Source organism: Primulina tabacum, chromosome 2, assembly GCF_025594145.1.
Source record: "Primulina tabacum isolate GXHZ01 chromosome 2, ASM2559414v2, whole genome shotgun sequence".
Taxonomy (NCBI): domain Eukaryota; kingdom Viridiplantae; phylum Streptophyta; class Magnoliopsida; order Lamiales; family Gesneriaceae; genus Primulina; species Primulina tabacum.
In genome coordinates, this window is record NC_134551.1 from 19,091,003 (window position 1) to 19,108,160 (window position 17,158).

The window sequence follows — 17,158 nt, forward strand, 5'->3', positions numbered from 1 at the left end:
CCGAAGGAAACCCCGAAAAATCAGGACAATCAAGCACAAAGGGATCCCCAGTGAGTAAGTTCTGAAAAAATGAGGCACCCGACTGCTGAATCATCTCAGGAGACGTCAGGCAAACCCCATCATCCCATATGCGGAAAATCTTATTAGCCACACGCTTCTTCTTAACCATGTTATGAAAGAGTTTGGTGTTCCGCTCACCATCCTCTAGCCAGTTTCATGCAGCTTTTTGTTTCCAAAAATCCGCCTCCATGGCGGTGACACGGGCCAGATCCGCATTACGATCGGACAGGGCAGTCCAATTCGAATCAGAAGGATCGGCCTCACAAGCAAGCTCAGCGGAACGAACTGCACTCTCAGCCTCGGTGATTTTATCAAAGATGTTACCAAAAACATCCCGATTCCACCACTTGAGGTGATTCTTAAGACACTTCAACTTAACAAAAAGACGCGACATAACAATCAGACTGCAAGGCAAATTCCAATTAAGCCTGACAGTCTGCAAAAAACCATGATGCCGAAGCCACATACGCTGGAAGCGAAACGAGCTCGGCCCACGGGCAAAAACCGGAGCGGTAACCAAAAGCGGACAGTGGTCAGAAACAGTACGGGGGAGATGTTCAACTCGAATGGAGCTGAAATGATCACCCCAATCATCAGAAACCATAACCCTGTCCAACCGCTTCCAAACGGTCTTATTCGTCCAAGTGAACGAAGACCCCTCAAAACCAGCATCAATCAAACCAGAATCCATAATGAAAGTGTTGAACTTCTCCATGGGTAGCAACCTACCACCACGGGTGCCCAAACACTCAGACGCATCACGAACAACATTGAAATCCCCACCAACCAGCCAAGGACCCAGAACAGACTTGACGTGAAGCAGGGAAGACCAGAGGTCCCGACGCTCAATATAATCACATCTGGCATAAACAAAAGAACAAAAAATAGATGTGGGTAAAAAAGGGGCAGAAACCTTAATGTGAAGGAACTGAGCATGATCAAGGACACACTCAGCCTGCACATCAGCAGCAAAAAACACCCAAATGTGACCAGAGAGATTCGAAATGACTCGAGAAAAACCAAGACGACGAGTCATGAATCTCTGATCTAAATCAATCATCGGCTCCAAAACAGTCAAAATCTTAATCTGTTTCTCCTTAACAAAAGCATGAAGCCTCTGTTGGGACTCCGAACCCCGGAGTCCCCGGATATTCCAGATTAGGAAATTCATGATGAACGGGCAGCAGAAATGCCCGATCGCTTCCTGAGCGACCCAGGGGGATCATCCCTCCCCCTCTTTTTCTTAACATCTGGCATATCTGAGTCCAGGACGCCGTCCTCAGACGCACGGCCATCACCCGGTTCAGAAAGTCTATCAAAAACCTGGTCAAGATCCTCAACAAACCTCTCACGGACAACCCTCTCAGAAATAGGAGAACCCTGTCTATCAACCAGCTGAGTAAACAAAGAAGACGCATCAGCAGGGGACGAAGGGCCAGAAGGGATCGAGTGACAACTATGATTCTCCAAACAAATCACGGGTTCAGAAAACACCGTGTCAATACCAGCATGCGGAGACCCCAAAACTTCCACACAATCAACAAAAGGAATAACATCCTCCTCCTCCAAATCTTTAGCCCCAGACTGGGCTGACACACCTACCTAATGCCAACGGGGAAACAACAACGGTGGGTGAACTCAAACCAACAGTATCCATACCCTCGGATGGAGCATGCTCCAAAGGAGGACCCCCGGTGAAATCAACACCCACATCCCCAAAGCGGGGCCCAGACTCAGAAGTGGAACCAACTAACGCACTAGAATCAAAGAGCTGCGCCTCCTTCTGCCAAGGAGAAAGGACATCAAAAGCATTCGAAGTACTCTTCGACTGTGAAGGAGCCTGCCCTGAAGGAGGAACAGCAGCAGGTGGAACTCGACGCGCAGGCCGTCTCCTTCTACGACGCTTAGGGCCAACAAAAGTCTCAGCATTAGGGTCCTGATGACCCTGGACCTCACCAGAAATGACACCCTCCTGGGATGACGGACCCGAAGCAGCCGTCTGAGATGGAGGGACTGGACCAAATGACTTCGCCCGGATCGGCCGGGGATTCTTGCCATGAGAGTAACAAACACTCGTCGCATGTCCCAGCATTTTGCAATCAGTGCAATAAGCCGGGATCCTCTCATACACAACCTCAATCTCTTGAGTGTGATCACCCCAGCCCACCCAAATGTGCTTAACGGGAGGCTCCAACACATTAATTTCCACACACACGCGAGCATAGGCCCCACGAGACACCTCAGCAGTGTGGTCATCAACTTTGATAGGCTTTCCCAAGAGCTTGGCAATAGCACAAAGGCTTTTTTTCTCATATAAATGCAAAGGTAATTCCGGAAGTCGAGCCCAAACTGGCGCAACTGGCGACTCCGCCTGAAACTTGAATTCTGGTGTCCATTTAGAAAAACGGATACCAAGTGAGCCAACCATCATATTACCACGCGCCCAAAGCCGTGCGTAATCCTCTTCACAAGAAAGAGTAATGACCATGAAACCCCGGGGTAAAAATTTCAAATTGAACGGTCTGACCAAACCCACTTTGCCAAAGGCAACAGAAATCATCGAATTGGGCACCACAGAACCGATTCCCAGAAATTTTACCCACCAATGCAAATTTAAATGGCTCAATAAGGGATGAAATAACCTTATCCGGGAATAAAATACCCGGTTTCCCATCCAAAAAAGAAGGCTCGAGAATCTCCTCCATCGAGTTGAGAACATCATCAAAGCTATTCTTCACCGTACGAGGAGACGGGGGAGCCAAAACGTCCTTAAAAGACACATGAGGAGAAACAACTTTCGAACTTACATTGACCGCAGAAGCACCAGATGTGACTGCCGAGTTGACCCACTACACTTGACTAAGAGACTCAACCGAGTTGACTCGGCCCTTACCCACCGGACCACCACCGAGGACCGGCGACGTAGCAGCGAACATGAAACCGGTGTCGGAACCAGCAGAATCGGGCGGCGGAGGGGTGAACTCGGTAAACACAGTAGTCGGAAACGGTGAAGAAATCGGAAATTGGGCATTTCCGATTGCCGGACAGAAACCAGAAATTGAAGATACCGGGATGTTGCCCATGACAGGGGGAGTAAACGCCATGGAGGAATTGAGAAATGGAGGTGCGAAGCCGGAGGAATTGAGCAAGGAAGCCGTCGCGATCGGTGAACAGTGACTGAAAATCGTAGATCTGAAATTGCCGTCGCATACGAACGGCGTTGGGGCTGATACCAGAGGCAAACTGATCGTCTGGGTGAGGGGATTCAAGATCAGGGTTTCATTAGCAACGAGGTTGCCGGAGATGGCCGGAATTTGGAGAAAACCAGACGGCGCAGACGTGAACAGTGCCGCCGAGGACAAAAACGAAGAACACGGCGGCTGAGGTGAATAATCCGGTCGCGCATGGGTATCACTGGAAAGCTGACTAAAAACCGATACAGGAGAAGTACCTCCGGTGCCGGGAAGAGCAGCGGCCGCCGGCGACGAAGAAGAAGTAAAAACAGGCGAAATTTCGATCTGAAAATCGGGGACGTTGCCGGAATCCAATCGGTCTGAGATTTTGGTATGTTGATCGGCGAGGGGAGGCGGTTCTAATGGGGGTGGTCGCCGGCCGGGATCCGGCGGCGGTGACATGGCGGCGGTAATGACGTGAATAGTGCCAAATTGGGGTAATTTTGGAATTTTTTTTTGAAATGGTTTGGGGTCTAGGGTCTAGGGTTTTTTTTTTTTTTTTAGGGTTTAGGATTTAGGGTTTAGGGTTTTTTTTTTTTTTTAAACTAAAAAGTTTATTTATTAACAAATAAAACTTAACGGAGGGGGACTAGACCAAGACCTCCGGAAAGGCTATATCACAATCATAACATAAAAACATAAATAAAGACATACTACAACAGGGCAACCTGAAATAAAGCACAACAAAATACAAACAAACCAGCGAGTGCCCCGGAATACATCACACAAAATAGAACAAAATGGTGAGCAAGGAGAACTCTGCAGTGAACGCCCACCACATACCGCCAAAAATGCGGAAAACGAAATCAGCCTGGATCAAGAGGTCGCCCATAGGGCAAACTCGCCTGAGCCGCCTTCTGCCTATAATAACGCCGCTGCTGAGATCGCGTACGGCCCGGAAGTGGTAGAGATAAACATCATTCACTCACTGAACCCATCTCAAACTCTGGCAGAGCAGTAGAAACAGGAGTATCACCCACAGGATCCGGAACAGCGGGGGCAATCTCAACAACCGGAACAGTAACAACCACAGGTGCAGTAACAACTGCTCCAGAAGTAGATGCCACCTCAACCATATCCGTGGCCTGAGACGAGATAATTGGATCCAAATCATCGTGAGACGGACTACTCACCGCAGCATTCTGCTCTGCCGCAAGCTTACTAAGAAGGGACTTAAACCTCTGGGGACGGGGTTTAACGGTACCCGAAGTCTCACCAGGACCTAAAGCAGTGGGTAAATCTTGCAGTATCTCATAGTAATTCTTCGTCGAAATGGGCCGAGCCGGATCTTTCCTCACAACAGGTCGGCGTCGGGGACGCTTGGAAACATGTCCTATAAAATCAGTATCACCGGACTGTGGCGGATCAGACGCAACACCCTGAGGCTGCTCGGAAGGAGCCGGAAGCGGGGAATCCGATGCAACACCCTTACCATGAGGTCGGGTCCGGCGCGGGCGAGAAGACTTTCCATTACGAGAGCAAAAATCAAGTGAATGGCCCAACAACTGGCAATGTGAACAATAATGGGGAACTTGCTCATAGACCACCTCCACAACCTGACTATGATCACCCCAACCCACCCAGATACGCTCCGGACGAGCCTGAAGAACATCAATCTCAACACAAACTCTAGCAAAAGATCCTCTAGTCCCATCAGCGGTAATCTCATCAATCTTAACTGGATTACCTAAAATCTTAGCAATAGGAAACAAGCTCTGTTTAGCATAAAGATGCAATGGCAAATCAATAAATCTGACCCAAACAGGAGCAATAGGAGAATCCGCCTCAAACTTGAATTCGGGAGTCCATTTCGAGAAACGAATCACTACATACCGAATCGAAACAAGAGGCTGAGTCCAAAACCTCAAATAATCCTCCTCACAGGAAAGGGGGAGAACCATATACCCACGAGGAAGAAAACGAACAGTATGAGAACCCAACAAACCAATACAAGAGAAAGCAGATAATATATCAGAATTGGGAGTCAAACCCCGGTTCCCAGTGATACGCCCTACCAGAGCAAACTTAAAAGAAGCAGAGAGGGACGAAATAACCTGATCCGGGAACAAAATTCCGGGAATCCCATCTCGAACAATCGGAGCGGGCACCTCATCCATCGATGCAGCAACATCAGCAAAACTCTGAGCCTGCGACGGTGGAGAGGAACGACGCAAAACATCCCCGAAAGACACCGCATGAGGGACAGAGCGAGGAGAAACAACTGCCGGAGCAACGGGATTAGGAGAAGGCAATTGACTTACTGCCGAGTCAACCCGCATGGGTTGAATGGGTGACTCGACCGAGTCAACCCGAAATGGTACCACCGGAGGACCACCGTCGGCCGGCGATGATGGGAAGAGCATAGAACCGGTGAGAGAACTTGAAGAATCGGCCAAAACAGGAGATAATTTGACGGAAATCGTTGGTTGACTCGGCCGCAACTCGGCAAATTGGGCGTTTCCGACCGATGGCTGTGAACCTGCAATTGACGGTGGGGAAATATTACCCAAGACCGGACGAACATAACCGGAAGAGGAATTTCCCAAAGGAGCTCGGACGCCGGCGTAATTGACAGAAGAAGCATGCGCGACGAGGGTTACAGGCGGTGCCGGACTAGATCTAAAATTCCCGGTGAATGTGAACGATTCGGGCAACGGGCCATGGACAAACTTATTCGTCTGAGGACGGGCATTCCAGATCGGGGCTTGGATCGGAGAAAGAACGCCGGAACTAACCGGAATCGAGCAAAACGCGGACGGCTCCTGCGTGAACAGTGCAGGCGGAACTTTCGTGGTGAAATCGGGCGGGCAAATCAACTCTGAATGACTTGAAATTTTCACAGTAGCCTCGCCTTGACGAGACAAAGCCAACGGTACCTCATTTGTAAAAAACTGAGTTGAAATTGCCGGAGATGAGATTTTGGCCGGAATTTGCAGATTTTCGGATGAGCTTTTGGTTGGGCAATCGGACTCCGTTTGCTTTGAAAGTTTGACAGCAGCATCGCCTCGTCGTGGCGGTTCAGATGGTCCGGTGAACCGGCCGGGAACCGGCTCCGGCATGTGAGGCGGAAATTTGGAGATTTTTTGGCTTTTTATTTCACTATTCACTTTGAGAGAAAATGTTTTGGGGGCGAATGGTTTAGGGTTTAGGGTTTAGGGTTTTTTTTTTTTTTTTAAACTAAAAAGTTTATTTATTAACAAATAAAACCTAACGGAGGGGGACTAGACCAAGACCTCCGGAAAGGCTATATCACAATCATAACATAAGAACAGAAATAAAGACATACTACAACAGGGCAACCTGAAATAAAGCACAACAAAATACAAACAAACTAGCGAGTGCCCCGGAATACATCACACAAAATAGAACAAAATGGTGAGCAAGGAGAACTCTGCAGTGAACGCCCACCACATACCGCCAAAAATGCGGAAAACGAAATCAGCCTGGATCAAGAGGTCGCCCATAGGGCAAACTCGCCTGAGCCGCCTTCTGCCTATAATAACGCCGCTGCTAAGATCGCGTACGGCCCGGAAGTGGTAGAGATAAACATCCTTCACTCACTGAACCCATCTCAAACTCTGGCAGAGCAGTAGAAACAGGAGTATCACCCACAGGATCCGGAACAGCAGGGGCAATCTCAACAACCGGAACAGTAACAACCACAGGTGCAGTAACAACTGCTCCAGAAGTAGATGCCACCTCAACCATATCCGTGGCCTGAGACGAGATAATCGGATCCAAATCATCGTGAGACGGACTACTCACCGCAGCATTCTGCTCTGCCGCAAGCTTACTAAGAAGGGACTTAAACCTCTGGGGACGGGGTTTAACGGTACCCGAAGTCTCACCAGGACCTGAAGCAGTGGGTAAATCTTGCAGTATCTCATAGTAATTCTTCGTCGAAATGGGCCGAGCCGGATCTTTCCTCACAACAGGTCGGCGTCGGGGACGCTTGGAAACATGTCCTATAAAATCAGTATCACCGGACTGTGGCGGATCAGACGCAACACCCTAAAGCTGCTCGGAAGGAGCCGGAAGCGGGGAATCCGATGCAACACCCTTACCATGAGGTCGGGTCCGGCGCGGGCGAGAAGACTTTCCATTACGAGAGCAAAAATCAAGTGAATGGCCCAACAACTGGCAATGTGAACAATAATGGGGAACTTGCTCATAGACCACCTCCACAACCTGACTATGATCACCCCAACCCACCCAGATACGCTCCGGACGAGCCTGAAGAACATCAATCTCAACACAAACTCTAGCAAAAGATCCTCTAGTCCCATCAGCGGTAATCTCATCAATCTTAACTGGATTACCTAAAATCTTAGCAATAGGAAACAAGCTCTGTTTAGCATAAAGATGCAATGGCAAATCAATAAATCTGACCCAAACAGGAGCAATAGGAGAATCCGCCTCAAACTTGAATTCGGGAGTCCATTTCGAGAAACGAATCACTACAGACCGAATCGAAACAAGAGGCTGAGTCCAAAACCTCAAATAATCCTCCTCAGTGGAAAGGGTGAGAACCATATACCCACGAGGAAGAAAACGAACAGTATGAGAACCCAACAAACCAATACAAGAGAAAGCAGATAATATATCAGAATTGGGAGTCAAACCCCGATTCCCAGTGATACGCCCTACCGGAGCAAACTTAAAAGAAGCAGAGAGGGACGAAATAACCTGATCCGGGAACAAAATTCCGGGAATCCCATCTCGAACAATCGGAGCGGGCACCTCATCCATCGATGCAGCAACATCAGCAAAACTCTGAGCCTGCGACGGTGGAGAGGAACGACGCAAAACATCCCCGAAAGACACCGCAGGAGGGACAGAGCGAGGAGAAACAACTGCCGGAGCAACGGGATTAGGAGAAGGCAATTGACTTACTGCCGAGTCAACCCGCATGGGTTGAATGGGTGACTCGACCGAGTCAACCCGGAACGGTACCACCGGAGGACCACCGTCGGCCGGCGATGATGGGAGGAGCATAGAACCGGTGAGAGAACTTGAAGAATCGGCCAAAACAGGAGATAATTTGACGGAAATCTTTGGTTGACTCGGCCGCAACTCGGCAAATTGGGCGTTTCCGACCGACGGCTGTGAACCTGCAATTGACGGTGGGGAAATATTACCCAAGACCGGACGAACATAACCGGAAGAGGAATTTCCCAAAGGAGCTCGGACGCCGGCGTAATTGACAGAAGAAGCATGCGCGACGAGGGTTACAGGCGGTGCCGGACTAGATCTAAAATTCCCGATGAATGTGAACGATTCGGGCAACGGGCCATGGACAAACTTATTCGTCTGAGGACGGGCATTCCAGATCGGGGCTTGGATCGGAGAAAGAACGCCGGAACTAACCAGAATCGAGCAAAACGCGGACGGCTCCTGCGTGAACAGTGCAGGCGGAACTTTCGTGGTGAAATCGGGCGGGCAAATCAACTCTGAATGACTTGAAATTTTCACAGTAGCCTCGCCTTGACGAGACAAATCCAACGGTACCTCATTTGTAAAAAACTGAGTTGAAATCGCCGGAGATGAGATTTTGGCCGGAATTTGCAGATTTTCGGATGAGCTTTTGGTCGGGCAATCGGACTCCGTTTGCTTTGAAAGTTTGACAGCAGCATCGCCTCGTCGTGGCGGTTCAGATGGTCCGGTGAACCGGCCGAGAACCGGCTCCGGCATGTGAGGCGGAAATTTGGAGATTTTTTGGCTTTTTATTTCACTATTCACTTTGAGAGAAAATGTTTTGGGGGCGAATGGTTTGGGTTTAGGGTTTAGGGTTTAGGGTTTAGGGTTTTTTTTTTTTTCCGGAAAACACCGCCGGATGCGGGGGGGTTAGGCAGACCCTTACCTGTATATACCCACAAAATAAACAGTAACAAAATACAGAATACAGAAAAAAAACCTAAAAGATGAGGTGGATAAAACCATAACCTCCTCAAAAAGGCTAAAGCAGTAGAAACATAAATACAAAGCAACCTAGGGAAGGAATTACAAAAGCAAAACGAACCCTAGAAGACTACCAAATAAGCGGCAACAACTAATCAAAAACGAGAAGCGCTATGAACCACATGCTGAGGAAGACAAAATGATAACGGCGAGATGATCGCAGAGTCCATGCAAAAGCTCTCATCCCGGAGCTATCATCCTGGAGAGTCCAATCTGTCAATATAAATATAATCTGGTAGCTGTCAACTGTACCAAACCCACTAGTCAAAAGAAAATCTGGCCAGGAAGCCACTATACAATGGCGATCACAGAGTAATATATAGATCGCAATCCCGCCAGAACAAAGATATCTAGCATCTGAATCAAAAGAGCAGAGATCTCGATCCCATGAAGTAGGAGTCTGACGAACATGTCATAAAAAGCAGAGGATCCTTTAGAAAGCACCCCATGAATCCACCATGACATCCAGCAAACACCTCTACAATAACTGATACGGCGGCCAAGGAGAACCAGCAGTAAACGCCCTCCAGGAACCATGAATGTGCCAAAGGAAAGCACCAACAGAAATAGGGCAGAAACCCACTCAGAACAAACAAGAATACACACATCATGTGCAAGTGTCTGGACCCACTTGCACAGACCATACGGAAGTGAAAAACAACCTCCAAGTACACTAACCTGCAATAAAATATATATATATATATATATATATATGTATATAGATATAAATAGATATAGAGCCAGAGACCATAAAGAAAGAGATCCAAAAAAGAAGAAGGGGCTGCAAATGGCTAAGAGGATCTGTTTCTGAGGTATGGAAGCCCAGAATGATCAGATCTAGCAAGGGTGGAGATGTCTGGAGGTAGGGAAGGACCTAACTCTAAGGTATACTGCCTAAAAGTATGAGCCCTCGCCGCCAAGGCATCCGCCACAGAATTCCCTTCCCGGTAAATATGCGATAAATGAACATATCGCCCCCTCATCAACAAAAGAATCCGTGTAACAAAATGTTCAAGATCCCAGCAGCACCGACGAGAAGGAAGTAAAAGAATGGAAATCCAAGAGTCAGTCTCAATCCAAAGAGGGAAGAGATGAAGATCAGAAGAAATGAGAAGACCCCTCCAAATAGCCCATAATTCTGCCCGGACATTGGTCCCAACTCCAATGAACTCACTGAAAGAAACCACCACATGCCCAGAAGAGTCACGAACAACACCACCAACAGTAGAGGCCCCAGGACTACCTCTCGAACTCCCATCTACATTCAATTTAAAACACCCGAACGGCGGCCGCAACCAACGAACAATCGTCAGTTTACGAGCCCTACGCAACTGAACAAAAATCCCCATAGCCCTCGCAGCCTGCAAAACACCCCGCCAGTGCATGGGCTTAACAGTAGACGCAGCGTGAGCGAGGCGCAAATAAGACAAAATCTGAGATTTAACAGTCTCCGCGGAAATGTGCAAATGACGGTGTTTCGCATCGTTACGAGCCGTCCAGAGAAACCATAAAACAATGAAAGGCAAAAACTCCTTCACGTGGCCCCTAGGAGTCCATCCCGGATGCCTCTTCCAAGCACTGAGGAAGAGTCTGAAATCACTGGTAAGGGGAATACGGACATGAAAAACAGCCCCAAAGTAATGCCATACAGACCTGGCAAGAGGGCTATCAATGAAAATGTGCGTGAATGTCTCAGGCATCTCACAACACTGACATTTAGACGCCAGCTCGAAACCACGACGCTGGAGCACATCGTCAACTGGAAGCCATTGATGCCAAAACCTCCAGAGGAAGAAAGACATAGTAGGCCTCAGCCAACTGCCCCAGCAAGGAGTGAAGATATCAGAAACTTGGTCTCTCAAGCGGACAAGCTCCCATGCGGATTTCAGCGAAAAAACACCGTCAGAACTATGCACCCAAATAGCCGAATCGTGCTCCCCCGATGCAATAGGGATCAGAGTAATAGTCTCAGCAACAGAGGGTGGGACAACTGAGCAGAGGAGGTCAAAATCCCAAGCCCCATCTGAAAGAAAGTGAGAAACACGGACACCCCGATCCCCCCTAAGCAGGACCTGACTAGACAAGGGAACATCCCCACACCAGATGTCACCCCAAAAAGCAACATCTCCCACCCCAATTCTCCATCGAATGCCAGATTCAGCACGAGCCCTAATCTTAAGCAAACGACGCCAAGTGGGAGAAATGAATCCAGCAGATGAAACATAAGCTGGATGCACCAACTGGCAGTATTTTCTCATCATGAATTTGGCCCATAGGGATGAACCTTGACGAAAACGAAACCATAATTTAATGGAGAAGCTATCCACAATATCTTTGAGCCTGCGAAATCCAAGACCCCCTTCAGAGACAGGAAGACATGCACGAGACCACCTCGCCCAATGCCATTTCTTATCCAAGGATCTGGATCCCCACAGGAAACCATTGAAAACATTCTCAAGCCTCTCCATAACTGCCAGAGGTGGCTGGACTACCTGGAACATGTAAATGGGAACCGAAAGGAGGACACTCCTAAGGAGAGTCATACGGCTCCCCGGGGAAAGAGTTTTAAGCTCCCAACCCTCCAACTTCTTACTCACCATCTGCACAAGGGGATCAAAAAGAGAGCAAACTCTATTCCCACGAAACAAAGGAACTCCGAGGTATTTGATAGGAAAACAACCCTCCCCAAACCCAGTGATACGAAGGAGACGGGAACGGGTACGACCAGAACACCTCGGAGGCAAAATAATGACACTCTTAACTGCATTCACCAACTGCCCCGAGCAGTTTTCATAGTGATGCAAAAAATCCATGAGACTGTTCATCTCACGAGTCCCACCATTGGCAAAAATAATGATATCATCAGCATAGGCCAGGTGGGAAAGAAGGAGATCACAACCAGATCGGTACCTAATCGCAGGATACTGACGATAAAGACGATCAAGACCACGCGAAAGGTACTCTGCCCCCAAAATGAAAAGAAGTGGGGACAAAGGGTCGCCCTGCCGGAGACCCCTAGTGGATCCAAAGAATCCAGTGAGTGAACCATTAATATTAACTGAAAATTGGCAATGAGAAATGCAGGCAGATATCATCGACACTACCTACTCTGAAAAGCCATAATGCCTCAAGACATCCAACAGAAAAGACCATTGGACCCTATCATAAGCTTTAGCCATATCCAGTTTCAAAATAACATTGCCACCACGGGTGGGGAGAGAAAGACTATGAGTGAGCTCTTGAGCAAGGAGGATATTATCCGAAATCACCCGCCCTGGAACAAAGCCACTCTGATTCCACGAAACCAGCCTCTCCGCCACCTCCTTTAGCCGAGAATATAAAAGTTTGGAAATTATCTTATTAGTCACATTACACAAGCTGATAGGACGAAAGTCCGACCAAGCCTGAGCACCCATGACTTTGGGAATCAATGTGATCGTGGTGGCAGTAAATCCCTGTGGCAAGGAACTACCCCGAAAGAAATCCAGGACCGCATCAAAAACATCCTGATGGACAATCTCCCAGCAATGCTGAAAGAAGGCCGAAGAGAATCCATCAGGCCCCGCCACACTATCACGATGAATGGAGAAAACAGTCGCCCGCACCTCCTCCAAAGAAGGAGGGGCAGCAATATTTGCGTTCTCCAAATCCGAGATCACCAAGGGGAAATCAGAAAAATCTGGGCAAGAAAGCACAAAAGGATCCCCAGTAAGCAGGTTTTGAAAAAAGGCGGCCCCAGACTGCTGAATAAGCTCAGGGGAAGTAATGCAAGAGCCATTATCCCAAATACGAAAGATTTTATTAGCCACCCTTTTTTTCTTGACCATATTGTGGAAGAGTTTGGTGTTCATCTCACCATCCTCTAACCACCTACAAGCGGCTTTTTGCCGCCAAAAATCCGCCTCCATGGCGGTAACCCTAGCAAGATCTGCATTGCAATTGGACAAAATAGTCCAATGCAAATCCGAAGGAGCAGCCTCGCAATCTGCCTCAGCAATCCGGACATCCTGCTCCGCCTCAGCAAGTTTGGCAAAAAGATCACCAAAAACACTCTTATTCCACCACTTCAGATGGCTTTTGAGGCGCTTCAATTTCACAAAAAGACGGTGCATACCGTTCAAATGACACGGTAAATTCCAATTAAGCCTCACCATCTGCAAAAAACCATGGTGCCTGAGCCACATGCTCTGAAAGCGAAAAGAACTCGGCCCACTAGCAAAGACCGGGACTGACACAAAAAGAGGACAATGGTCAGAGACCGTACGAATGAGGTGCTCCACACGAATAGAATGAAAATGGTCACCCCAATCAACAGACACAAAAACCCGATCAAGACGCTTCCAAATGGTCTTGTTCGTCCACGTGAACGAAGACCCCTCAAAACCAGCATCTACTAACCCAGAATCCAAAATAAAGTGATTAAATTCTTCCATGGGAAGCAACCGCCCACCAGAAAAACCCAAACACTCCGACGAATTTCTGACTACATTAAAGTCGCCACCAACAAGCCAAGGACCCTGAGCAGGCTTAACCTGAAGCAAAGAATTCCAAAGCTGTCTGCGCTCAATGTAGTCACACTTAGCATAAACAAAGGAACAAAAGACAGTGGTCGGCAAAAAATTAGCAGAAACCCGGAAGTGAAGGAATTGAGTGTGATCAAAAAGACACTCAACCATGACATCCTCAGCAAAGAAAACCCAGATATGACCCGAGGAGTTCGATATAACTCGAGAAAAACCAAAACGACGAGTCATAAAACGAACATCCAGATCAATCATGGGTTCCAAAATAGCCAAGATCTTGACTCTCTTATCTTTAACGTGGGCATGTAGCCTTTGTTGAGACTCCGAGCTCCGGAGCCCCCTGACATTCCATATGAGAAAATTCATGGAGAATGGGCACCAGAACCGCCCTGTCGCTTTTTACGCGACCTATGAAAAGCATTCTCCTTCCTTTTCTTAATATCCCCCATATCAGCATCCAAAATACGACCTTCAGACCTACAGCCATCACCCGACTCAGAATGCCGATCGAATTCCTGATCAGTATCTCCAGCAGATTCCAGCCGGAAGACCAGCTCACTGACAGAAGGACCCTACCTAGCAACCAATTCCTCTACCGTAGAGGAAGCATCATCAGGAGACAAAGGAACAGAGGGGATGGAATGACTACTGTGATTCAAAGTACAAGGCCCCAGAGAACCAAACACAGGCAACTCACTAGTAGACGGGACCCCAATACCATCCACACAATCAGCCAACTGTAACCCTCCATCAATAACCTCATCACTGAGGATCACACCCTCAACAAGAAAAGACTCCAAAGGATCCTTTCCAGAAGACCCAACACCGGCATCCTCCAGATGACCACATGGAGGGTCCATATCAACACAATCTAATCCAACAGGATCAGGCTCCGCATCCTGCCCATGCGAGAGCACCTCAAAAGGATTCAACTCAAGAGGATTCTTTCTTGGAAGAACCTGCCGAACTGGCCTCTTTCTCCCTCTACGTCTAGGACCCGTGCCAGTTTTCTGAAGCTGAGGCTGGGTCCCCAAATTAAAACCAGAATTAACACCCCCTGGAGGGGCAGACTCTGTAGATGGGGGAGACTGGCCAGAAGCACGGTCAGCAGGCTTAGGACGAACAGGTTTGGGATTTTTTCCATGGGAATAACAAACACTGGTCGAATGACCCAGCATTTTGCAATCCAAGCAGTACCCGGGGATTCGCTCATAAATGACTTCAATTTCTTGAGCATGATCACCCCAACCCACCCAAATCTCTTTGACTGGTGGTTCGAGCACATTAATTTCAACACAGACACGAGCAAAAGCGCCTCGAGAAGAATCTGCAGTATGATCATCCATCTTCACCGGTTTCCCCACAATTTTGGCCAAAGCAAAGAGACTTTGCTTAGAAAACAAATGAAGGGGAAGACCTTGGAAGCGGATCCAAACAGGGGCAATGGGTGACTCCTCCTGAAGATTAAACTCTGGCGTCCACTTAGAGAAGCGGACCGACAGAGGTCCAACCTGCATAACCCCCTTAGTCCAAAAGAACGCATAGTCTTCTTCACAAGCAAGTGTGAGAACAAGAAAACCCCGAGGCATGAACTTTAAGTCAAAAGATCTAACTAGTCCCAATTTAGCAAAAGCCGCAGAAATACCAGAATTTGGAACTAGAGATCGATTCCCTGAAATTTTTCCAACCAAAGCAAATTTGAAAGGTTCTGCGAGGGTAGAAATAACCTCATCCGGGAAGAGAATACCCGGTTTTCCATTTCGAAGAGTCGGCACAGGCATGTCATTCATAGAGTTGTGCAACTCATCAAAGCTTTTTTTGGCCGTCCGAGGGGATGGTGGAGTCAGGATATCACGAAATGACACAGTAAGCGGAATAGGAACACGCGTACCTGGTTTGACCGTTTCAGCACAAGGGTTGACTGCCGAGTCAACTCGTCCTACACGGTGATTCGACTCGACCGAGTTGACTCGTGAGTCACCTAACGGAGCACCACCATGGACCGGCGACGGTGAGGGGAGTCCAGAACCGGGACCAATTCGTGCAGACTCGGGCATTGGAGGGTCCGATTTAACCAAAGTATGTGAAGAAACTCGATTTTGCCCTAGAAATTGGGCGTTTCCGACCGATGGCCGGAAACCAGAAATTGAAGATGGCAAAATGCGACCCATACCTGGACGATCAACCCCTAAAGAGGAATTGAAGAAAGAAGCCGGAATAGTGCCTGAAATCGGCGGTGAGAAAGACGGCAGTGAGGCGTCCAACGGCGAGTTCTTAGATCTGAAATTCACGGCTGATTTGAACTCCGATTGGAGTGATTCATGAACCATTGGAATCGTCTGGACCAGAGGGTCACAGATCGGGGTCGGGATGGAACATTGGATGTCGGAGTTGGCCGGAATCGACGAAACAAGCGACGGCTGCGCAGTGAACAGTGACTGCGGAGCTTTGAACGGAGATGACGCCGGAACGGGGTAACTAGACGGTCGCGCAGGTGCCGGAAATGAAAGGGGAGGGTGAGGCGAAGAGAATGATGTATGGCCAGTACCAGGAGGAGCGACGGTTGCCGGCGCCGACGAAGGGGAAGAAACCGCCGCGATTTTGACCGGAGAAATGAGTGGGTAATCGGACTCCATTTGATCTGAAATTTTGTAGGGTGGGTCTTCGTGAGGTGGCGGTTCAGATGGGGTGGTTGGCCGGCCGGGATCCGGCGGCGGTGGCATGGCGGGTGGGTAGGGCGTGAATAGTGACGGGTTTAGTGTGTTTTTTCTCACCTTTTACTGTGTGTTTTTTCCGAGAAAATTTTTTTGGGGGCAAATGGGTTTTTGGTTTAGGGTTTAGGGTTTAGGGTTAGGGTTTAGGGGTTTAGGGTTTAGGGGTTAGGGGTTAGGGGTTAGGGTTTGGGTTGGGGTTTGGGTTTGGGTTTAGGGTTTAGGGTTTAGGGTTTGGGTTTAGGGTTAGGGTTGGGGTTAGGTTTAGGGTTTAGGGTTTAGGGTTTAGGGTTAGGGTTTAGGGTTTAGGGTTTTTTTTTTTTTTTTTTTCCGGAAAACACCGCCGGATGCGGGGGGGTTAGGCAGACCCCTACCTGTATATATCCACAAAATAAAAAATAACAGCAGAAAGAAAACCTAAAAGAGGAGGGGGACTATACCAAGACCTCCTCAAAAAGGCTAAAGCAGTAGAAACATAAATGCAAAGTAGCCTAGGGTCCTAAATACAAAAGCAAAAAAACCCTAGACTACGACCAAAAGTGCGCCAAAAACTAATCAATACGAGCACGCTAAGAGTCAACACGGCGAGGAAGACCAAATGATAACTGGGAGATGAGTGCGGTATCCAAGAAGAACTCTCATCTCTGAGCCATCACCCTGAAGAATCCAATCT

The 17,158-nt window shown here is 48.3% G+C and overlaps 2 protein-coding genes across 2 annotated transcripts; both read right to left on the reverse strand.

Annotated features, from left to right (window-relative positions):
* Window positions 1-214: 214 nt before the first annotated feature.
* LOC142537557 (uncharacterized) lies at window positions 215-1,231 on the reverse strand. Its single transcript, XM_075643065.1, has 2 exons — window positions 717-1,231; window positions 215-464 (listed from the first exon to the last, which is right to left on the reverse strand). Exons 1-2 carry the CDS (start codon window positions 1,229-1,231, stop codon window positions 215-217), a joined length of 765 nt encoding a protein of 254 aa, XP_075499180.1.
* An 8,111-nt stretch (window positions 1,232-9,342) lies between these two features.
* Window positions 9,343-14,140, reverse strand: LOC142537558 (uncharacterized). The gene is made up of 7 exons (XM_075643066.1): window positions 13,739-14,140; window positions 12,857-13,627; window positions 12,521-12,757; window positions 12,356-12,410; window positions 10,439-12,309; window positions 9,762-9,872; window positions 9,343-9,651 (listed from the first exon to the last, which is right to left on the reverse strand). Exons 1-7 carry the CDS (start codon window positions 14,138-14,140, stop codon window positions 9,343-9,345), a joined length of 3,756 nt encoding a protein of 1,251 aa, XP_075499181.1.
* Between the last annotated feature and the right edge of the window lie 3,018 nt (window positions 14,141-17,158).